The 25094-nt window shown below is 39.4% G+C and overlaps 1 protein-coding gene across 1 annotated transcript in view; it reads right to left on the reverse strand.

Annotated features, from left to right (window-relative positions):
• LOC134227838 (glycine receptor subunit alpha-4) overlaps positions 1 to 25094 on the reverse strand; it is a 180638-nt gene that overhangs the window by 59445 nt on the left and 96099 nt on the right. Inside the window, exon 3 of the mRNA XM_062709521.1 lies at positions 4117 to 4193. Coding sequence (XP_062565505.1) covers positions 4117 to 4193 — 77 coding nt within the window. The remainder of the gene's footprint in view (positions 1 to 4116; positions 4194 to 25094) is intronic.

The following is a 25094-nucleotide window of genomic DNA, read 5'->3' on the forward strand; positions in this document are numbered from 1 at the left end:
CGTATGCGGATGATATGAAGCTCTTCGCACCGATCCACAGTGGGGAAAAGCGACCCAAAAAGGTACCTATTTTTTGCTTCTACATGATGCGGCAGAGAAATACCCTTCCTTAATACAACCCAACAACAATTTCTGACATAATGAATCTACAACAGGATATACATTCATTTGTGGCTTAGTGCACAATAAACCGAATGGTTGTCAATCCCAGCAAATGTTAAGTAATCTCTTCTACTCTTGTACATCAGTCTATAAATGTTACCAAAGTGAACGCGCTACACTTTCAGAAACTTCCTAGCGTCTCAGACAAACCAAACGACCCTGGAGCCGACGTTCTGATACTCACGGCTGTTCGGCCACATTGAGAGTTGACGTAAAGTTAATGTCAACTTCTCTCCACGAACAGCCTAGATAGCCGTGTGGTGTCGGCAGCTGGTTATCTGGCTAAGAATAACATTACGGATTGCCTGTTCCAGTGGTAAAAGTCCACCATACAGGTGACCCCTAATTCTCGGTGTGATGCGGCTTTATGCTTACTGTGCCTACGAATGAATGGTTAGGGGGGTCTAATAAGAACCTAACCGCAAACGGAGCCTGTGAAGCACCAGGGCCCCCTTCACAGTATTTCAGCCCTCGCTGCGCTAACCGGAGATATGGCGTAGTTGACTCTTTACTTCTCCGAGATAATCGGCTACTCTTATTCAACCTCATCGTGAGGTTAAATAAGAGTAGGGTTATGAATATGTATTTTACTTAGTTTTCAACAAATTGTCACCTATATGGATTCGCATCATGCGTTTTTTACAATGTACTTTGTGTATGTTACCTATCCAGCTTTTTACGCTAGCCATAAATCAACTATGGTAATTCAAATTTGACACATGGTGTGTACAGATTTTATAGGGCAGTCATAGTAGCCCTAGAGACGTGCTAAAAAAGTTATATGTCAACATTTTTTGCATTGTTTTGGAATCCAAACAGATTCAGTAGAATTGTTTTCATTTTCTGATGTGTTGACGAATATTTAATACGTTTTTATTTTTAGGTGGTTATTGAGTCGAAGCTTTTTCTGCAGTTGAGCACTGAATATAATTCATTAGAAAAACATAACCTTTAGAATTGATATTTGAATATGCATTGATGAAGCCTATCTCGAGAATACGGATTGGAATCAAAGAGTGACTCAAAATTATGACATAATTGTTTGAAGCCTTATCTCAGAAATAAAAGATACGATTGAATAAAAGCATATATATATTCATAGTTTGGGGGGCCCTCCTTAGCCGTGCGGTAAGACGCGCGGCTACAAAGCAAGACCATGCTGAGGGTGGCTGGGTTCGATTCCCGGTGCCGGTCTAGGCAATTTTCGGATTGGATCTCGACTTCCATGGGCATAAAAGTATCATCGTGTTAGCCTCATAATATACGAATGCAAAAATGGTAAACTTGGCTAAGAAACCTCGCAGTTAATAACTGTGGAAGTGCTTAATGAACACTAAGCTGCGAGGCAGCTCTGTCCCAGTGTGGGGATGTAATGCCAATAAAAAGAAGAAGATGTTTCACCTTTTCTCACTCAGGTGAAACATATAGGATTCTTTATGCCCTGAACATTCTGTATATTGAACATACTTCATAATACGATCACACCCAACGAATTTCTAGACGGTCGGCAAATCTGTCCTTGGAAGTACAATTCAGTCTCCTAAAGTCTACTAAAAAATCACACAAGAGCGGCCGTCACACCATATGCCAATTATTTGGCCATATATAAACTTTTTGGAAAACCGTGCACAAGGATATTATATGCCCTCAACGATTTATAGTTAAAGTGGCAATTCATCGACATCAGAACTCGGCAGTACATGGTTTGTAAAGCTGGTACGGGAAAACAGATTTCTCGTCAAAAATCCCAAACATTTGAAACTTCGTGATTTCCTACATAAAGAGAATGAAGCTCCATATTGGCGGTCGACACATGGCACATAGGTTCATATTTAGTATCCAATAAGATATTAGAGGACTGCCCGACCAGTAGATAGTAACAGATTTATATCAGATCTTGTTATTCTGTTACAGTAGTTTTTCATAACAGCGGTTGTCGGTAACAGGGATGTCGAGACAATTTCCAATCCGAAAATTGCCTAGACCGGCACCGGGAATCGAACCCAGCCACCCTCAGCATGGTCTTGCTTTGTAGCCGCGCGTCTTACCGCACGGCTAAGGAGGGCCCCTTAATGATTATCCATAAAGTAGGCAATTAACTTTGTCCAGCTGGCTCAACTTTGAATGTAGGTTCGAGTTATACTGTAGGTGGTACCTTCGTTTTTTCCAATTCATATCTACCAAAAATGTAGGCAATTTTTTTTCGGTAGAAATAAACGTAACGCATTATGTTATAATCATGTTATGACGATCATGAAACTTTTTTTCCTCCATCTTTGGCAGAGAATTTATAACAAAATTATTGCAAGTTTTGTTATTTGTAACACATATTGATATAATTGTGATAAAATTTTGTTATGACTAACTGGTCGGGTGTTCTTGTTCTGTTTTGCATTTCCATCTAAAATATAAAAAGCATTAAATACAAATTAAATTATCATGAACAAATAGTAAATAGCTAATTGGATATCAAAACAATGCGAAAATTTTGACGTCTCAATTGTTCAGCAAGTTTTCTAGGTTGCTAGGATGGCAAATACCATAAAATCTGTACACGGCATGTGTCAAAATCAACTATGGTAATAATACGTGACTATAATAAAAAGCTGGATATGGATTCGCATTATGCGTTTTTCACAGTGTACTCTGTGTTTTCTTTCTTGACGTTCGGGCTCGGCTACTCTTGTTCAATCTCAACGTGAGGTTCAATAAGAATGGGGTTATGAATATGTGTTTTACTTAGTTTTCAACAAATTGCCACCTATATGGATTCGCATTATGCGATTTTTACAATGTACTTTGTGATTGTCACCTTTATGGATTCGCATTATGCGTTTTTCACAGTGCACTCTGTGTTTCGTCTTTGACGTTCGTCCATTGTTACGTCCTCTGTGTTTTTGTGACACCTCTCTTTAGTCCCTAGCTGAATGCGTCTACATAATTGGCTTTCCTATAAATGGTTCCATTCTCCTTTCCAACTTCACTTCCTCTTCCTTTCCCCTTTTCACTTCCTTTTCCGTCAGGTAAATGATGAGAAAGGCCAGTGAAGGCGATGGCACAAATCTCCCAAATTGAGGGGAACGTGCCTCCTGAGCCGACGTTCTGATACCTGATAGTGCACAATAAACGGAATGGTTGTCAATCCCAGCAAATGTTAAGTAATCTCTTCTACTCTTGTACATCAGTCTATAAATGTTACCAAAGTGAACGCGCTACACTTTCAGAAACTTCCTAGCGTCTCAGACAAACCAAACGACACCCCCCCACCCCCCTCAGGCAAGTATTATCGTAATTTAGACGGCGGAAAGTTTTTTTTATGGCAGGATACCAGGATGATACGGAGCGTGACAAATGTGGTCAAAACAGGATCTTCTGATACGAAATCCGGCCTGTTGCCGCCGGAGATGCGCATCAATCTTCTCTTGAATCCGGGCTAGGATCACATTGTTCAGAACTTTGAGAATGGTAGACATTAATATAATGCCTCCCCTGCTATCGCTTATAGTTAGGTCACCACTTCAGGCACCTTCACTAAGATACGACTAGGACTGTTGCGGTGTACCAGCTATAGAATCAGCTTTGAGCATGTTGGCGACATAGATAATAAATTATTTGATTACTCAACCATAGGCAAAAGATATTTTAGTTACTAGATACAGATTGTCGCTGTCGTCGCTGTCCGGAACATCTTTTGCTGGCGAGGATAGGGGAGCTAAATGTCAAAGAAAGAAAATCCATACGATTTGACAGGTATGTACCACACATGTTTCGGACAGCAGAACAAAGGGAACCGAAGCGACAATCTTTATCTAGTAACTAAAATATCTTTTCCATAGGCTGATTATGCAGAATTGATGGATTTTCCACTATGAATAGATCATTAATTGCTGTAATTGTTCAATGCAGTTGGTTGACGAGCTTGGCTTCATCAAGAAAAACATATTTATGTCTTACCTTTGACGTAGTCATCGGGTAAAACCACCCTCGGTTTTAATGTGTAGTTTTTTGCAGCTATCACTTCTTTCAGGAAGCTGAAACAAAGAGAAAAGAAAAGTTCGACTATTAGTGAAAGCAATTTTCTACAAGTTCTAAAATAATTATACCTTGAAGTTATCGCTTATATTGGGTGAACGAACATCCGTTGAATATAATTTCTATTGGTATAAAAGGGGAACGGGGTCTTTTTGGAGTAGCAATCAATTGTTTTACAAAAAATAATTTTGGCATTCATATTCATCCGTTTTCATTAATAATATGTACCTACGATATAGTGTTTATTCCATTTCCCCAAAGGTGCATTTGAAGTCGGCGAACGACAGGACTCATTAAGAGCATTTGAATATTAATTCGACAAGTTAGCTCTCACCAACTATTACCCACTCTCCCCTATTTATCCGCTTCGAGCTATCAGCGAAAGATTCAAATAAACTCTAAGGTTTATTTTTTTTGTTCCCCACTTTCGCACATGGTTTTAATTTCGATTGCATGACCGGTAGTCGTATGTACCTACACTTCAAAACACATCCACCCTCTCGGCTGCTTCCGCTCCACGCGAAATCATCTTCCACATTCTGAACCAGCCGGCAAGGTCCAATTTGATTCATGAGCTTTGAAGAGAGTGCGCGCCTTGTGTCTGGTTTGCTAAATAAAAACATATAAAGCATATTTATTTACATCAACAGAGCAACATTTTTTTGCCCCGGTGCGATGGTGGTTGGTCCGGACCGAATTGCTATATCTGCTGATATGTAGATTAGGGTGTCCCAAAAAAAATCGATGTTCGAAAAGTCATGGTGCTCAACCCTGAAATGAAAGATATACCTGTCTGGATAATTTTTGTAGAACAAACCGAATTTCTAAAAAATCGTTTAGAGGTCGCGCCAGATCGATTTTTGAAAAATGAGCTTTTTTCAAATATTGGGCCCTTTCACAATTTTTTTTCAGGGTCACCCATTCGTTTTATATTTTTTTATTTTTCTGTGGATCTTTGCCCATATTCTCCATGAATTAGTTTTTAGTATTATACGTGTTTACAGTCAGAAGAACTTTTTAAACAACGAAAAAATCACATTTTTTTGACTAATTTTTGAAGTTATTTCATCCTCACACAAAAAATATTTTTTTCTCGTTCAGAAAAACTTACATACTACGAAGAGCTATTTATAAGGAGTATTTTCATAAAAAATATCCAAGAAATGTTGTTCTGGGGCTGAGATATTGCAGTTTAAGTAAATAGTCAAAAAGTGTACAAATTCGGTAGTTTTTCTTTACATGTTATAATTTCATCAAGATTGCACCAATATTTTATTTTTAATTAAAAACAATTCAAAAGCGAATAAATGGGAATATTTTCTATGTAACATAGCTTTTATTTCCGATGGAGTTGGTTACCTGAATTACAGGATTTGGTCGGAGTATATGGATGGAGACAGTTATAAAATGATATCACATTCAACTATTAATATGTAGCAATATAGAAGTAATCAGGTTTACTATGATCTCTTTATAAGTTTTGGTTCAATCATAGGCTGCTTTTCACGGTATACAAAAACAAGGCAGGCTCAGCACGTATGTAAACATTCAGTTTGAACGTAAATATCTGTGGTCACTACTATCTTCGCACAAGCTGAACTGAAACGATGCTCTACGGTCTCAGCATGCTTACTTTTGTACTCTAACATGTGGCGATAAAATATGCGTCTCACTTGAAGTGTCATTTTTCCATTTTTACTTTACGTTTATTCCGTTTTTACTTTTCCAATATCTCAAGTGAACTCATGGAAAAGCTGTCGAACTGGTACGACGAAAAAAATGTTTGACTGTCATATGACATATCAAAAGCATCACGGTATACAGACAACAAGGTAGGCTTGTAAGAAAAGTGACACGTCAAGAGTGACGCATATTTTAATGCCACATGATAGAGTACAAAAGTAAGCATGCTGAGACCGTAGAGCATCGTCTCAGTTCAGCTTGTGCGAAAATAGTAGTGACAACACATGTTTACATTCAAACTGAATGTTTACATACGTGCTGAGCCTGCCTTGTTTTTTGTATACCGTGAAAAGCATCCTATGATTGAATCAAAACTAATAAAGAGATTATAGTAAACCTGATTATTTGTACATTGTTACATATTAACTGTTGGATGTGATATCATTTTATAACTGGCTCCATCCATATACTTCGGCCAAATTCTGTAATTCAGGTAAACAACTCCATCGGAAATAAAAGCTATGTTACCTAGAAAATATTCCCATTTATTTGCTTTTGAATTGTTTTTAATTCAAATTAAAATATTGGTGCAACTTGATGAAATTATAATATGTAAAGAAAAAGTACCGAATTTGTACACTTTTTGACTATTTACTAAAACTGCAATATCTCAGCCCCAGAACAACATTTCTTGGATATTTTTTTATGAAAATACTCCTTATAAATAGCTCTTCGTAGTTTGTAAGTTTTTCTGAACGAGAAAATTTTATTTTTTGTGTGAGGATGAAATAACTTCAAAAATTAGTCAAAAAATGTGCTTTTTTCGATGTTTAAAAAGTTCTTCTGACTGTAAACACGTATAATACTAAAAACTAATTCATGGAGAATATGGGAAAAGATCCACAGAAAAATAAAAAAATATAAAACGAATGGGTGACCCTGAAAAAAAATTGTGAAATGACCCAATACTTGATTTTTGACCTAAAAAAAGCTCATTTTTCAAAAATCGATCTAGCGCGACCTCTAAACGATTTTTTAGAAATTCGGTTAGTTCTACAAAAATTATCCAGACAGGTATATCTTTCATTTCAGGGTTGAGCACCATGACTTTTCAAACATCGATTTTTTTTGGGACACCCTAATGTAGATGCAATGGGAACTGGTTCATACATACATCAAACAATTCGTTTGAGTTTACCCGTCGATTGGAAGGAAATTCCTCGCATTTATACGATTCTGGAGAATGGTGGAGGATAGTGAGGTTGAGTGGAAGTGCTGTAAAGTGTTAAGCGGGTACATAGAACTAGATTTCGTTGGTCGATAATGCAATTTAGATTGATTGAAATTGTCACGACTGAACGTGACATTGAAAGTTGACTCTTTATCACTATTATTGCACTTCATCTATCAATTAGGTTGAGCTGTCCATCTAGCTTGGACTGCAGCACGTTGAACACGCTACTTTTAGTTGGGTAATTTCAGTGTGATTTAGCTCTAAGAGGACGTTTACTCGGATAATTCCCAACAATGATTTCTACCGTTCGATAGTTTAATTACATGACATGCTTTTACATGTCACGAAAAGCTGCTACACCAATTTATCCAGCACGATCTTCAAAAAATATTCAGCGTTGTTACGTACTGGATTTAGGAATTTTCGCGTATTTTTATCACGATTTCGGGGCTTCATGCTAAATTGGCGCGGTTTTAGGTGAAAATTTAATAAATAAAATGTTAGATCTATAAGGACGTTTATTTGAAAAATAGTTTAATGTTTATTTAGAGGGGCTTTATTTTCGTCAGCAAATGATGATATGATGATGATGACATTATTATTCGGATATTTTTAAGACCTTATTGCATTCTTTAAACACACAGATAGAAAAAGTTGTTGAAATTTCCACAAAAGTAATGCACATAAAGGGAATGCCAAAAAGAGCGTAAGTTTAAACGATATTATCACCTGAATGTATGCAATTTGTATTGCATTAAGTTACTTTACGAATAAGTGTCATAATGCTATGAAAATGGCATACATTTAGGGCGAACTTGTTGGAAAAGATCCATGTACGCCCAGAATAGTGTAATTTTCCACGTCTTTATTATTTACGCGCTGATTACTTTTCATTATTTTTTTCTGTGATGCAAGTGATATAAGGAGAGGTTGCCACTTGTTGTCATTTTAAATTCCATTCTGAAATATGACGCATACAAAATATGTCTATTGAAGGGCATGAACACCTATCAATTTCGTCGTAATTACGACATATTTGTCAGTTTCTGATTATTCTTTTTACGATGAGCCACATACCATGATATATCATATCATTTCTAGGAAGTTTTTTTTCATAAAGAATTTTTTCATATTATTATCTACACAGATAGAAAAAGTTGTTGAAATTTACACGAAAGTAATGCACATAAAGGGAATGCAAAAAAGAGCGTAATTTTGAACGATGTTTTCACTTGGATGTATGCAATTTGTTTTGCATTATGCCACTATTTATTCGATTAAGTGGTATAATGCTATACAAATTGCATACATTTAGGGTGAAATTTATGGAAAAAATTCATGTATGCTCAGAATAGTGTAATTTTCCGGGTCTGTATTTTTTACGCGCTGATTAGTTTTCATTATTTTTTCCTGTGTAGATAGCTTCCATAGCATTCGTTTATACATACAATTGAAAACATAAATATGTTCCTTTATTTGATACAGATGCCTCATTTTAATAAGTGCTTCAACAGGAATTCGTTCAAAAATTAGAAGGTGATTTCAAAAAGTATTTAAAACAAACAGCAGTCATTTCAGGAAGATTTTTTGTGATATTTGTGGACAACTCTGATGGTATTTTCACAGGAATACCAACAAATAGATACGAAGAAATCTCTTAAGGAATTTCCACACTCTAAAGAGAGTTTCTGTAGCATTTAAACATCTAAAAATTATGAAGAAATTTTTGAAGGAATTTCTGTGGGAATTCTTGGAGCCACAGTAATTCAGAATCAAGGATCAGAAGGAATGTCGGTTCGATTTTACGAAAAAATGTCTGCAGCAGGCATTGAAAAAAATCAGTTCATGAGCAGAAAACGACCAAAATCCAGCCAACTTGATGCTCTGCTGCGTCGTAAGCGATGAAGCTCCGTTCAACGTTCAACGATCTTCATTGCCAATGGAATCCAATTGAGCGAAGCAAATCACTTGATAACCTAACAAAGAGCGTTGTAACGACAAACAGTTAGAAACAAATTCAAGCATTAAAGTGATTATACAGCAAAGCCACTAATCAGCCATCTTGGAAACCACCTGCTTTTTCCTGTATTTTTTCCGGAGCAGGAACTAAGAAAACCATAACTCGCATAAGGGTGAAACATTGGTAGATCAATTGCTTACTCGAGCTGAATAATCGATGTGTTGCAGCAATCTGCACTGCACGGAAGTGCACTACTCTACCAAGTTAAGTTCTGTTTTCCACGATTATATATTGCACCAAGAGTCAAATATAAAACGCGATCCGTCAATGTTCTGGAGCTACGTTAAGAAGCTAAGACGCAACGGCGGCGTTCCGAGCAATGTTTCGTATAAAGGAACTAGTGCTGATTCCACAGAGCATGCTGCTGAATTGTTTGCTGAGTTTTTCAGAAATGTTTTCTCAGACTCTCGTTCTACTCACACCCCGGATGAGCACCGTGACAGGATAAGCGGTATAGCTCATTACAACGTACATATACCGCATCTAAATGTATCGTTAGAAGATGTGAAGAAAGTTCTTTCATCTGTAGACGGTTACAAAGGTCCTGGTCCAGACAGTTTGCCGCCATCTTTCATTAAACAATTTGCAACGTCCCTCGCTGCGCCGGTAACGATGATCTTCAATCGCTCGCTGGATAGTGGTATTTTCCCAACTGCATGGAAGACCGCCTCCATTACTCCTATTCACAAATCCGGTAATACTCACAATGTAGAGAACTATCGTGGGATTTCTATCCTCAGTTGCCTCCCGAAAACGTTCGAAAAGATGGTTTACGAAGTCGTGTACCAAGCGGTTCGCCCTATAATCTCCGAATATCAACACGGATTTGTCCGGAAACGATCGACAACGACTAACCTGATGGTTTTTGCCAACACAGTAATCAACTCCATAGAGAGAAAACGACAAGTTGATGCCATATACGTGGACTTCAGTAAAGCTTTCGATAAGGTTCCACATTCTTTTGCTATCGATAAGATGAGGCACATGGGAATCCCTGACTGGGCAACGACTTGGTTCCAGTCCTATTTGACAGACCGCTCTGCATATGTTCACATCAACGGAGTTAATTCAGCGAATTTTGGCATTCCGTCAGGCGTCCCCCAAGGAAGTCACATAGGACCGTTAATTTTTATTCTGTTTGTTAATGACCTGTGTAATAGTCTTCGCTCCTCTAAGCTTTTATTCGCTGACGATCTAAAGATATATCGTGAAATCGAGACTAGGTTGGATTGCTGCGTTCTCCAAAATGACATTGATACACTTCTACGATGGTCCTCTTTAAATGGTATGGAAGTCAATGTTGCTAAATGCAGTTCCATAACATTCAGCCGTTTGCGAGAGCCATTGCTGACTGATTACTTTATTGGAAACAGCCGTTTACTACGAGTTTCATCGATTAAAGACTTGGGAGTCATTATTGACTCTAAAGTCAGATTTAACGACCACATCAACATGATCACAGCCAAATCGTTTGCCATGCTGGGATTTTTGAAAAGAAACACGAATGCATTCCAGGACATATATGCGCTAAAAGCGTTGTATTGTGCTCTCGTCCGCAGTCTGCTAGAATATGCAGTTGTTGTATGGGCACCCTTTCATGCAACATTGATTAACAGAATGGAAGCGATTCAACGAAACTTCATCAGATACGCCCTCCGGGTACTACCTTGGAACAATACGGCTAGCTTGCCCCCCTAAGAAGAACGGTGTATGCTAATAAATCTGCAATCGCTAGCTGCCAGAAGAAAACTCCTTCAAAGACTCTTCGTGTTCGGGATTCTCGCTGGAGATGTAGACTGTGGCTTTCTCCTAGCTAAAGTACACATCAACGTGCCTCGAAGACAACTACGGCATTACATACTTCTTGCCGAGTCTACTCACCGTACAAACTATGGATACAATGAGCCATGGAGCATGTGCTGCCGCACGTTTAATGAAGTAAGTCACGTGTTTGATTTTAATATTAGTAAAGAGGCCTATAAGTCAAGAATACAAAACCTAGTATAGCTAAGAAACATCTGTACAACTTTACGTTGAAGATTGAAATAAATAAATAAATAAATCTCCTCCATACTGCATTCTTCTTCTCCACTAACTGCTCACATTCGCCGTCATATCAGTCGTTTCTCTTATTTGGGGGCACCAGCTTATCATCAAGCACTTTCTATTCCTGCTTTGCAGCCAGAACCAAAGTTTCAGCTGAAGGTCTATCGACATTGTATTTCCTCGTTCATGACAGGCGAGCTCGGCAGCGTACAGCTCGACCTGATATCCACTGTATTGTGTTGCTGTATCTCAGCTATACGCGAGGAGAAGTGGATGAACACTGTCATCAGAGGAAAAGTAGATTCACTGAAATTTAACTCGGCAAGGTAGGGTTAAGGCAGGCATTTTCGTCTTTTCGTCATAGTCTCGAAAACCAATAAAAGAGACACTTTTTTGACAAACTCATCCGTATCAAATTGTATGCTCAGGAGATACGTTCTGCTATAGTGGAGTTCTAGTAAATGGATGTTGTTTTCGATGGTTTCAGCCCCTATGACGATGGACGGAAATACCTGCCGTGTCCCTATGGCCAATGGAATTTAAAATAATTTTCAAAATTACAAACAGAGATTTGTTGGAAAATGATTTATTAGGCGGGATTAGAAATTCAATAAACATTAAAAGTAGTACCATCTCCAGAATGATTTCAAGAAAAAACTTTATTGTCATTAACATTCAAATTAATATATGTATAATGTAGATAATCGAATTTCTAACCTCATGCCATAAACTATTTGTAAATAAATATCATTTTGAAATTTTAAAAAATATTTTGAGAGCTGCATCCCATACCTCGCTGTGAATTTTTTTTTCATGATTCTACTTTTCCTTTTGATGACAGAATTATTCATTCTTCTCCTAGCGTTTTGATGCTCCGTTGGCGCTCTCTTTGACAACTGCTTCGCCACTCGTCCATCAGCTTCTTCTCTCTCTCGCACCCGATGCGTTTGGGTGAAGACCTCTTCAAATGTTTCCTTGTGAAGGGGTATGTTTTCTTTTCTTTGTTGGATACTTTAGCTTTATTCATGTTTGTTTGGTCCCACTTAGAGCAGTCCTGGAATCCTGCTGGAATAGTCGCCTTGATCTGATTATCTTTGTTGATGCAGTGAGGCCATGCGGGGGTCAGATCGGTGTTAGCAAGGAAGGAATCAACTGGTCCTACTCCCATCTGGTGGGATAAGCCAGGCAACTGGATTGCGATTGCGACTCTCAAGGCCTCCCGAGTAGACGAAAATAGCTCAATAATATCAAATGTTGATAAGATAGCAAAATGAGATATGGACATGATTGATATAAGAGATAAAAGATAATATCAATATTTTGCACTGAAATATCATAAGAAGATCAAGTTATGCTATTTGTAAGAAGTGATCAATATCATGTGCCATTAGTTTGTTCTTATCCATAGCATATCTTGACATTTAAATGATATTTCGGTGCAAATTTTTGATATTGTTGCCTGTTCTTTTATCTCTTATATCAATCAAGTCCATATCATGTTTTGTTATTCTGTTCATAACTTCTGCCCGGGCTGCCACGGTTTAACACGGGAAGGAAGGCAACTGTGACATTGGTCCACCGGCCGTTACAAGATGGTGTCACCTGGATTTACACAAGGAGTGGAATGGTACACGTGTCAACCCTTAATTCATTGTATCCATCTCAATAATCGCTCGTGTTCGTTGATGTTGCCATTGTCGAAACTCCTTTGCTAGGCTAATGTGCTTTGATAGAACCTGGTTGCGGATACCATATTAGTCCATGCCCTCCATCCCTACCGTCGTAGCGCAAATTCCATTCCGAGACTGGTTTGGTACGTTTTGTGTTAAGCCTACGTTTTGGTTTTTGTCTACTAGGCAGCGACTGTGGCAAGGAAGAATCTGATTCTACGTTGGAAGTATCATCTCTACACATCGGACGTCGACTGTTTCCCGATAGATCGAATCGGTTTAAAACAATTTCATTCTCTTTTGACCGGGTCAGATTCAGGCCCGAACCTGATTGCGATTGAATTCGACTTCAATTGCCGCCTTGCTGGAAAGTCTTTTTCCTGCCCAGATATTTCTCCGTCTAGCGAATTCAAATCATCGTCTGTTTGGGTTCCTTGTGACCTACTCTGTACCTTCTTGGTAACACCTGATGTACTAGGCTGAGCCAATCGCATTTGGGTCAAAGAGTTCGAAATTTGAAGCATTATTTCTTTGCGAATCGAATCAACGGGAGTGAAAATAGTGAAAAATGTATTATATAATCTACGAACGGTACTCAAAAGCTTGTCTAAATCTTCTAGGTCGGCCTCTTCTTCGGCCGCTTTTTGAATGCTTGAACATCGAGCGAAATAATGAACTAGTCTTGTCTGTAGAGACTCCTTAACACCATCATAGTGTTTCCTCTTCTCTAGAAAGTCAGCTATTTCTTTGATACTATTATCGATTACTTTGATCTCATTATCAATGGAGCGTTCTTGGCATGTGGCAAAATCCACCTTCGCCTGCTCACTTCTGTCTTTTTTCAATATTTCCCTCAAACGTCTCTTCAAAGCTCCTATGCTTTCTGATTTCTCAAATTGGACTGATCGAACGTCCAACTCAAATTCCACCTCTTCTTTCTCCAAATGGTGGACCAACATGGTCCCGGTATCTCTGAATCCATGCCTAGCAATGTTTCGGGTGACTGAGATGTTCAAGTAGTAGGGTAACGGTACCAATAGTGGAGGTATTAGTAGAACCACAAAAGAAAATATTTTTTAAAAATTGATAATTACGTGAAATTTACTGCTTTAATATCTTAGTCAATAGATAGACTAATAAATTTGCTAACAAAAATGAGATAGATGTCATTTAACATCAACAACTACCAAATATTGCTTGCACCATTATGGGTACACTGTTCCTTTAGTGGTAGTAAAAATTAATTTTGGTTCCTATAGTGGTGCTATCCATTGATTTCTTATGAGACTCACCACTATTGGTACAGTTGCACCACTATAGGTGCAAAGGAGTCAATTTTGTTAAGGAAAACCATTGTTTTCAATAGTTTTTCAAGCGAAATCTTTAGATAAGTTGCATTTAACATGATATTTAAAGCACGACGCATCAACTGAAACCATCGTAAAGTGTATAATTATGATAAATCTCATTAAAACCCCACTACCTCCACTATTGGTGCTACCTCCACTAAGGGTACGGTTACCCTATAAAATGTTTGAATCACGGCGAGATCAACGTCTGTGCCCTTTCCAGACTCACTCTGCTATCCACCTGTACTAACCCTTCTTCGTCACGGTACGGGTAACCTGACTCCAGGACGGTTGTCAAATTGGCCTAAGTGATTCTAGGGCTCATTCGATACCAATTGAACAATTTCAGTCACAATGAAATATTCACCGAAACTCCTAACAATGAAATTCTAAAATCTAATTATCTGTCTATCCGCTTCCTACCGAATGGCAACAAAACCGACTAGTGAATTGTTTTCGCACCGGGGGTGCGTCGATGCATGATTTATGACTACTTCCTAGTAGTTAATTGTCGTTTGAAGAACGCAACGTTCTAAACAAAGCTTCCGCTTTTTTCTACCTTTCCCTCTCGGTGGAAGAAGATGCTATAACCGATTTACTCAAAATTATTTTATGCTGGGCGCTAATTTATAACCCCCTTGGCTATGCTCTGCTGAGAAAATGAAAATATCTCCAGGGTCGAAAGAAGGGGAAACCGATTCAACACTCAATACAACTCACCTATTTGTCTTCAATAGGAACTCACTCTTAGGGTAAATCCGTAAATACAGCGTAAAAATAATACTCCAGAATGGGGTCTTAGAGATACTAAATGGCTCAAAAGCTTCTCTGTCGGAAGACTCACCGAATGGTTACGGAAGCGAGAGAGGCCTGAACACCCTCAATACTGGGTACGAGATTAACGAAATGAAATTTACTAGTGAAATCAAGAACTCTCCGAAATGCTTTTAAACTACATAATTATTTTGCATGCTAATTTTTGTGTTTTACATAATTGTTTTGAGTTACTTGTGTTGGCCATTAACTTAAAACAAGTGACGCCACATTAGTACCTGCGGTTATTTGTTAGGTCTGAGGTTGTGGCATTTGGATTGGTGGACACTATTTTACTGCTGCCCTTGGAGTCACGACCATTTTGGCGGATCGTATGTCCCGGATTTTTAACCCTAACTGGCAACCCAGGCTCAATGGAGATGAAGAACTGCTGGAGTTAAGAAGAATCTCGCTTGCGGTCAGGCTGCGCGATAGCAATTCGTTGCTGGAGCCCTGAGCTACAGAGTGTGATACTAATTATCTTTAATAACTTTTAAATGAGTGCTTCGTTGCACGAAGTGTGGTGGAAACCCCTGTCATGGGAGCCCCATAAGGCCAGGGGTTTGCAACACACCTTTTCAGGGTCGTTTTAACAATGGTTCTCCCGGATAATCTTACCTGTGCTGGCTCTATAATTGGTGACAAGGCGGACTATTTACAACAAAATGGCGGAAACAAGATTTACAAAACGAGGACAGTCAGGGCTTAGCGGCCATACAGAATAAAAAAATTAACTATTTTAGTTTTAAATTAAGGATCCGTTTTAATTTTCTTTTACTTTTCTTTTTGTTTTTTTTTTGAGCTCACCGTTGCGGCCGTTCGTTGAGGTGGTCGACTTGCAGCAACTCCATCGTCGTAGTAGCGTCCTTCTCTTTCACTTGGGCTTCCTTCTTCTTCCTCCTCTTCTCCTTTCTTCACCTTCTTCTTCTTCTTCCTCTTGTTCTTCTTTATTTCTTTATTAGTTCTTCACTATTCCCACACTTAACAAGGGAAATGTTCGTAATGTTCGTGTGTCACTATGGCCTTTTGTAGCGTAGGCCAGTGTTCTTTGCCCGGGGAGTGGTACTGAAATGCGCATGCACAATATCCACCAGGATCGGACGAGTGGGCTTACCCTGGAAAATGTCTTCCACTTCAGATAGTTTCTCCTACTTTGGTTAGTGCAAAGTTGACTTCACGAGAGACAAACTTTGAGTGCACTATTGTCTCTGAATTATTTGTGGTGGATGTTTTTAACCATGACCGTAGTCTTGATTTTTATTTGATTTATAATTTTAGTTTTGGTTTTAATCACACTGTTTAATGTCCTTGTAGTATTTAAGTTTTAAACAATTTTTTTAGTTAGGTGATCTTTACGTTTTAGCACCACTAACTTTCACGGAACTAGGCGATTAGGTTTTATAACGTCCCAACCGCGGACACACTACCGTCACTCCTCCGGGCGAATAATAATACAAGAGGGCTTTCTTAGTCAGTTGAGCCTTTTATATCCTTCTCCTCATGACTTTGCATATTTTCTTAAGATGGTGGATGACGAGGACGACGATGATGTGACGGCACGATGATCGACGAACGATGACAGGTGACATACGAAGACTTAATAATATGGTTGATGCCCTATTCTACTCTAGTCGTTTACTCCGACAAAACTGGCTGCATGCTTAGCCTTACAAATGAAAAGTCCTATCACTTGTTTCCGAGTAAATTGAAAAATAAATAAATAAACTATGAAATAAATATGGAATGTAAATAAAAAATCTAGACAAATAATTAAGTAAATAAATAAATAAATAAATAAATAGATAAATAAATAAATAAATAAGTAAATAAATAAATAAATAAATAAATGGAAAAATAAATTAATAAATCTAGTAAACTACGGTCGGAGTAAACACAAATGAAAACAAAATATTTATAAACAATAAAGACATCAACCAGAAGACTACTAAACGCAAAATAAACATCACTCAAACACTACGGAAGTGGAGACAGACATTTATTTCACATTTAGACATTTAATTTTTCAAGACGGCACAAAACATAAATAACAATTTAACAGGGCTAAACCACTAACTGGCCTTGCCACCAAATATATAATTGTGACCCAAAAGTGGTTGGTCACAAGTGGTTGCTGACGGATAGCTGGTTGGGGTCTCAGATTTGTCCCGAGACACTAGCGGTCACGCGCTCCTTGGATCGGTTCCACAAAATCACAATGGCGGCGGTTGCCAGACGCTAGAGGTTTAGGCAGAAAGAAAAAGGCCCTGTGTGGACCTAACCACAATTATTAGTACACCACGCCACATGTTTTTCTAATCCGAACCGAATTCCGATAACATCGGGCTTTACAATTTTTCAGGGTTCTTGGAAATTTACCTTTTCCTTCTTTTATAAAGCTTGGAGTCAGAATTTTAGACATTTTCACACAATTATCTTCTAACAATGCTAAACACTAGAAATAATCAAGATTTTGCCACTAACACGCTACTGATATTTTAATATCTCCTGTTCTAGACCTATAATAGTTCAAAAAGCATACACATTGTAATTAATTCCACTAAGTAGTAGATTGCACATATAGCATACTTTTATTTAACGTTTCACGACGCGCACTTGCTACTCGCTTGAGTATCCAGACCAAAAGAACTTGGACAGAGCTAAAAGCTGAGCTAGCGATTCCAAAATTTCCCATAAGAAATACGACTAGACCCGAGCCTGTCGTAAAAGTGTAAAGGCACAAACGTGAGAACTATACCCCTGCCATACCTACGGACGCCTCATCGACTAAGAATCTTTTGCCGGCGCTCAAACTACTGCTCGACAAATTTGATGAAGCTTTGACTGGTTGGAGAAGTGGGATCATTTCGGGAGAGTGAGATATTTTAATGTTTCTAATATTAGGCAGGGTTATCCTTGGATGGTAATTAAATGCGCTTGAGAAGGAGTCGCAAGCTATAATTTGGAACCGTCGGTTACAAGATAAACGACCCTGGAAGTCGTTACCCTCGCAGCACCCGTTTATGGGAGTACAACATTCTTCTTCAGTTCATAAGCTGTTTGCAGCTGTGCGATAGTGCCTATGCATAAACTTTATTGCGTGGAGTCGTGCGCGGTGTAAATATCACTCAATCTAGGTTATTTGTAACTCAAAACCGCAAATACTGATTCATTAGTTTTAATCTCCAAGGGGTTTCCAGTTAGCCTTGCGAGCAAAGGCGTAGGATTCACAATCCGGATATGGTGAATTCGATTCTCGTTTTGGTCGAGGATGTTTTTGGGTGGGAAATATTCTTGCCTTCCTGCACATAGCGTATCCATTGTACTTACCACACAAGATTTATTTATTTATTTATTTTTTTATTTTTAAAAGGTTAAACCCCTAAAAGACTGGGAAGACACTTTGACCATACTTTTGGTCATAACTTTTGACGCCGTAGGCCGATTTTCGGAAATAACAGTTTTACAAAGGGGAATGGCAGCACTTTTAAACGCCGTTACTAAATTCCGGTTCGGAGATTCCAGTCTGGAGAAATAACCGGAAATGTAAGATACACCTCACATATTTCCATATATGGAAGGTCATATTTTAATTGTAGTCAATTGTATTCTACTAAAAATAGCTCAAATCAACAATTATATGATTAAATGATCACCGGGAATCGATATTTGTGAATCAATAGACTATATTTCGATACCGCAATTACCGGTATCTGGTTCCGGAGGACAAAATCAAAATTTCTAAGAACCATCATGCGACACATCGAATTATACTGCCACGTCGTGGAATGGCCAATAAAGTACGTTCGAACCGTTTTGCAGGCAAAGGTTACAGTACGCTACTATCCGATTTCGGAAGACCAAATCAAAATTATGAGAACCATACCATGCGACATATCAAATAACACTACCATGACGAGATATGGCCAACGAAAGTACATTCGAACCGTTTTGGGCACATGTGGCCACTCAGGCACAGTTCCAGTACGCTACTATCTGTTTCCGGAGGACCAAATAAAAAAAATCTGAGAACCAAATCAAAATTTCAGGAATTGCAATTGAGCCGTTCTGTTTTAATTTGGTCAGTCTTAGCAAATATTTCGAGATACCACTTTTCAATTTGGCTAAAATGTTCATTCTAGCTTGAGTTCTGATGGACAATATCTGTAAGTAACGGCTAGCTCAGGGCTACTCTTTGGTTCAGGGCCGGCTTTCACGTACTTGGAGGACTCCAGATATGCAAAGTGGGGATCGACACATCAAAGGACAATCGCATAGAGACGGACTTGCATGCATACCTAAGGCTCATAGTCTGATAAATAATAAGAAATCTAAGATTTTCATTTTACCTTTTTTTATTTAACGTGCATAGGAAGGGTAGAGGGGGGGGGGGGAATAAAGGGAACGATGCGGCCGATCAGCTACTGTTGGGGCCCTTTAACATGCGACGGGGAACGAGATTGAGAGCATCGACATACCTGGATCTTCGGGCAATGTACCGATCGAAGAGGTGCTCACCGTAGGGGGAAACCACATCGGTTACAGTCACTGACGAGCGGGGGCGAACCCTGCCGGGCCTCGCCAGGATGCCACCTCCTTGTCGACCGATTCCCCGCACCTAGACCGTGTATAGCCACCCGAAATGACGTGGGGGACTCGGGTATCTATCTGCACGCTCACTTTCGGTATTTTCGATGACTTGGCAATTCTTCTCCCGCGTTCTCGACGATACTCTGCTTGAATCCTCTGAGCTCGGCCACCGGTTTAGATTTCGTCCTGGCTGCTATTACGTTGGTCAGCGTTCAGTGCTCACGGTAGGGGGAAATCACATCGGTTGGCGAGCGGGGGCGAACCCAGCCGGGCCTCGCCAAGATGCCACCTCCTTGTCGACCGATTCCCCGCACCTAGACCGTGTATAGCTACCCGAAATGACGTGGGGGACTGGGGTAACTATCTGCACACTCACTTCCGAAACATCGGGGGTTGGATAAGGCTCCGACGACGCTTTCAGGTAACTTGCTGCTGTCTTCCCTGGAGCAATGCCACTAGCTTCTAACACACGCGGAACAGGTGTCTTACACGTGGGGATATGGCTCTGGAACACTGGGGTCACTGGTTGGTGGCGCAAACACGGCTCACCGATTCTCTGGACCAACCAGAAGGCTTCTGTTGGGTCGGGAGGGAATATAACTTCTTCCGAACTATCTGTACGAACCCTTTAGATTCCGAGGTAACCGATTTCCCAAATACTTAGGACCACTACTCCGTTTCCACGACATACGTTGTCTTTTTCTGTAAAATCGCGGCGTTAAACGCCAAACCGTCTGACTTGCTTCTTGGTTCTCCTCCAACTCCCCGTTCATCGGTTATCGTCCAACCTTTCTGCCCATTAGCTCTCATCTCTCTTTCGTTCTCTCTCTCATTCCCCTGACCGTCGACTCCCGATGATTCCGGAAATGGGTAAACGTTCCCATTCCAATCCGTTGGGGATGCTAGCCGTGCTCCCGCCCTAGCAGCACACAAATTTCTCATAGGTTACTGCAACTCATATGTGACCGGATTCAGTCACAATCAAGTTGCTGCAACCATTTTCGTCTGACTTGTGCTGCTCGGGCGTACACTCAGCAACCGAATTAGTAACTAGTTAGAATAGGTTTAGTATTATTTTTTTGTAATAACCCCTAAAAAAACTACACAAGCGCGTTTTACGTTTTTTTAGTTGTTTCTAATTTAACTTCATGCTTAGTTTTACAAATTCAATCAGTTAGTAGGTTAGTGCATATGTGTTAAACAAAATTTAACAATTTTTCATATATAGTATAAACCAAAAGCAAAATCGAATATAATTCAAATGTTTTTTTTTTATTTTAATTTTAATGAAATTGGAGCCTTCCTAAAGACTAATTACAACTTGAATTTCAGGGTTAGTAAACAAAATCTAGCTTTCTAATTAAAGTAAATATTTTATTGGGAAAAAAACACACATATCAGCCTTTAGGTGATTGTTCAAGGTCAATGACCGGTAACATATCAAAACATGAGGTAAGTTGTATTAATATGGAACCCACCAGATGGTAGTATCAGAAAGATATAGGGAGAATGAAACGACCTATCATGAGCATAAGCAGGAAAATCATCGTAACTAAAACATTATCGCCCATTGCTAAATGCACTGTAGATAAACAAGCGGCAACCAGGAGGCGGTAGTGAGCAAACGTCAAACACAAGCAAAACCGATGGAAGCGCCATCAGTGGCCGATCTACCACATACAAAAAAATGAATACACCGTTGAAAAGTTTAACGATGGAACATGTGTAGAGTCCGAAATCTGTTTCTCCGTGATTTTGGTATATACAAATTTGGGAGATATTAATACAATCATTGTATTGGATTCTCTCAATTTTATATTATTTTAATACAGTATTATTTGTATAAAAGCTTGCATTGTTTGTATTAAAACCACGCAGAACTGTACATGCCAAGATTTTATACAAAAATTGCAAGATTTGTTTTTTTTTGGGTTTAAATACAATTGTTTGCTCTCACACGTAACACTCCAAGAAGCACCAACTCGAATTCCAAGTTGCATGTTGACGATGGAGGACAGTCTAAACTCGCCCCATAATCGACGCAGGCATGCATTCTTCCCCAGAACACATTGTAGGTCACTCAGCAGTTTCGTTTTCCGACGTTGAAATATTTCCTCAATAGTTGAGGGAAAAAGCGTGTACATATTCTACACATGCATGAGTACAAAGCTTTACGACGGGCTTGCTTGTCATCGGAACAGGCCGATTTCCTGGTTGATTTTTTTTTGTATTCCGGCATCCAGCGCCATCAGCAGGTCCTCGTCGATGGGCCGCAAAATCATGGCGCATGGTGCAATCAGACAAAAACAAGGTTGATAATTATGATTGAGTTTCGAGGGTTGGACTATTCTTAGAGCTCGTGTTGTACCATCATTACGACTATGTTCGTCTTCAGATGTTCCACATGCGAGAAATTAAACTTTAAGGGAAAATAAAAGTTGAGTAAAACGAAGAGCCATAAAACGAACGTGGGATTTCACACAGAAATTATCTGTACATTTCAGTCATGAATCCAAGGAGACAATATATATATTTTTTTAACAATTCCTGATCATAACACCTTTCATGTTTGAGTGATAAAACGTCCTTCTTTTCCATACCAACGAAATTGGTGCTTTAATGATCATTATGCAACTCAAATGGGTTTCATAATAGTAGTTTGTGCAACTAGTGGCCAAAAGATGATTTTTTAGCACGAGTTGTACGTTTATCCAACGAGGCTTCCGAGTTGAATAAATACTACGATTGCTGATAAAATCGAATTTTGATTGAGTTGCACACGCCATTTTTTGCAATGAAGAAAAAAGGTCTTTAATAAGATAAATCTGTACCAAAACGGTACTACAGACTGATTTACTTCACCAGACCATTCTTACCAATAAATCATGTTGCCGCAGAGAACAATCATATTATATGTTATCGTGCCACCTTGCATCGCTCGACAAGCCTTGAAGCGATAGATGAACTTGCTTCTGGAAAATTCTGATGTCACGTCCATCAAACTATTTCATTTATTAGGGAGCATCCATAAATTACGTAACGCTTAGAGGGGAGGGGGTGTTACTAGATTGTTTTCGGACTGGCACTGTAGGTCCCAGGCAGCATTGTTTCTTGTTTCGTTCATTCGTCTCGACAGTCAATACAGTCCAATTTCGTTTCCCGCCAAGCGCTTTCTAATGCAACGTACACACCAGTCAAGCAGTTTGACGAACATTGACTCCGCCCCCAAGAAAACGCTTCGGTTGCTGCTTTGTTTGAACGTGTGTGTAACGCTTAGAGGGGAGGGGGGTGTTACTAGATTGTTATCGGACTGGCACTGTAGGTCCCAGGCAGCATTGTTTCTTGTTTCGTTTATTCGTCTCGACAGTCAATACAGTCCAATTTTGTTTCCCGCCAAGCGCTTTCTAATGCAACGTACACACCAGTCAAGCAGTTTGACGAACATTGACTCCGCCCCCAAGAAAACGCTTCGGTTGCTGCTTTGTTTGAACGTGTGTGAAGTTGTTCGAACAACCATTTGACAGTTGGCGGCTCGGTTGGAAAAATTAAAACGGTTTGATTTTGGTTTGAGTTGTCGGGGGTGGAGTCAAGGTTCGCCGAACATGTTTGAGCATTTGTAGTGAAGTTGCACAAACCCCCATATATTTTTTGATGGTTGGTGCTCAAGTTGGCGCTTCGGTCGTTCGTGTGTGATATTGTTGGTCGAATAAATTGATTGTTCGTGCCGCTGTTGGTAAAACTTGATGGATGTTTGAATAAACGAGAGGTGGAGTCAATGTTAGTCAAACTGCTTGACCGTGTGTACGTTCCATAAGGGACATTAGTGGAGGTTGCTCGATTTTTGCGACAATTGGATACCGATGTATTGCTTATGGAAACGGTATATAAACAGCAATGGATCGTTCCCTATTTGTGAAGTTTGCCTCGATGGATGCGATGAAAGACTCGCGAAGAAAGAATACGGAACCGCGAAAATTCAGCTATTCCAGCGGAATGTCTGTGAAAGTCAACAAGACGGTTGCCGGTACCAATGTACAATATATCAGAGTTTTTGATTTACCACCAGAATTAACGGATATAACGATCTAAACCAGCGGCTTACGAAGTATGAAGAAGTAGATCGTGTGGTTCGAGAAACATTCACGCCAAACATTGTCCTGGACCATTTGTACACCGGTTTAAGAGGTGTATGTACATCGATGCGAAGAAAGAAATTCCTACTCCACTGGCCACTGGATGTGTTGAAATGGAAGGAAATGGTACCTGGATTTGCGGAACAAATGCTTTCTGTGCCGAGCAGAAGATCTTCGAAAGGATACGTGTCCACAAAAGAATAAAGTGAACCTAAGTGATGAACTTCCCATTAAGAAAAAATCATTATAATTTTTATGATTTTTAGTTAACTATAGAGAAACAGACCAACCTGGTGAAGAGCAAAACGAATGATAGAAGCTAAGAGGGTAACTGTGAAAGAGCCAATCTATAAAGCAGAGTTATTCGTTTGAGAGTTCAGAACAGACTGAGGAGTCTGGTTTATTTCGATTCGCTTTTAGTCCATTGGCTCTTCAGATTCGTTCAATGGAACGAAGACGTCAAATGACGTTTGACCTTGCGCTAGGGGTGCGCTAGTAAAATACAACAATAATAAAACTTAAAAAAATAAATAAAGTGAACCAGCAAAAGGAACCAACAGCGGGGAAGAAGGAGGCAAAATACAATGGACCAGAAAGACAAAGAAAATCATACTCCGGGGTCGTTATCGGCTTCGAAGCAGCAAGCGGAAAACACCAGCGTGAGCAAGAAAAAATTTAGTCATTGAAGTGCCAGAGGAAGATGTACTGGACGCGGACTCAACTGATCGAATGGATACATTCGAGATACCCGATTCGATAGTAGAACGCGAGAAGTTAACGGAAACAATGATCTTCAAAAAACAAAATGATCGGATCTGGTTCGTGAAGAAGGGGATTATTGGCTTCACGGACCACAACAGAAAGATGAAAGAGGAAGAAAAAACTCAAAGGTGCAGCCCAATCGGGTTGTACGCAAAGGTGACGTAGGACTACGTAGCCATACGAAATGGATGGTATTTTTCATCATAATTTGTGCAAATTTATTAGCATTGTGCAAACTGCTCGCAGGTCAACCGAATCAAGAAACTGAAAGTAGCTCCCAGTTGGATTAACAAGCTGTGGAAAGGAACGACTCATCGGTCGCATCGCCACTGAAGCCACTTGTCTATCTTTCAGTGGATATCATCAGAATCCTAGAAGACATTATGCTCAAAAATGTTCGGAATAAAGGAAAAGTAAGCAGAATCGGAGGTGGCGCGAAACCAAACACAAATATATTAATTTGCAACGTTCGACTTCCACCCGCGATGGAAGCGTACATGCATCCTTTTCTATAGCGCTGGTGGCAAAGTAAGCGGGATTTCAAGAATAAATTACAAACAGTCCTTTTCAGGACTTAAACTATTTATCCAAGAAGAGGTTTTG

The sequence above is a fragment of the Armigeres subalbatus genome, chromosome 3, assembly GCF_024139115.2.
Source record: "Armigeres subalbatus isolate Guangzhou_Male chromosome 3, GZ_Asu_2, whole genome shotgun sequence".
NCBI classification, from domain to species: Eukaryota; Metazoa; Arthropoda; class Insecta; order Diptera; family Culicidae; genus Armigeres; species Armigeres subalbatus.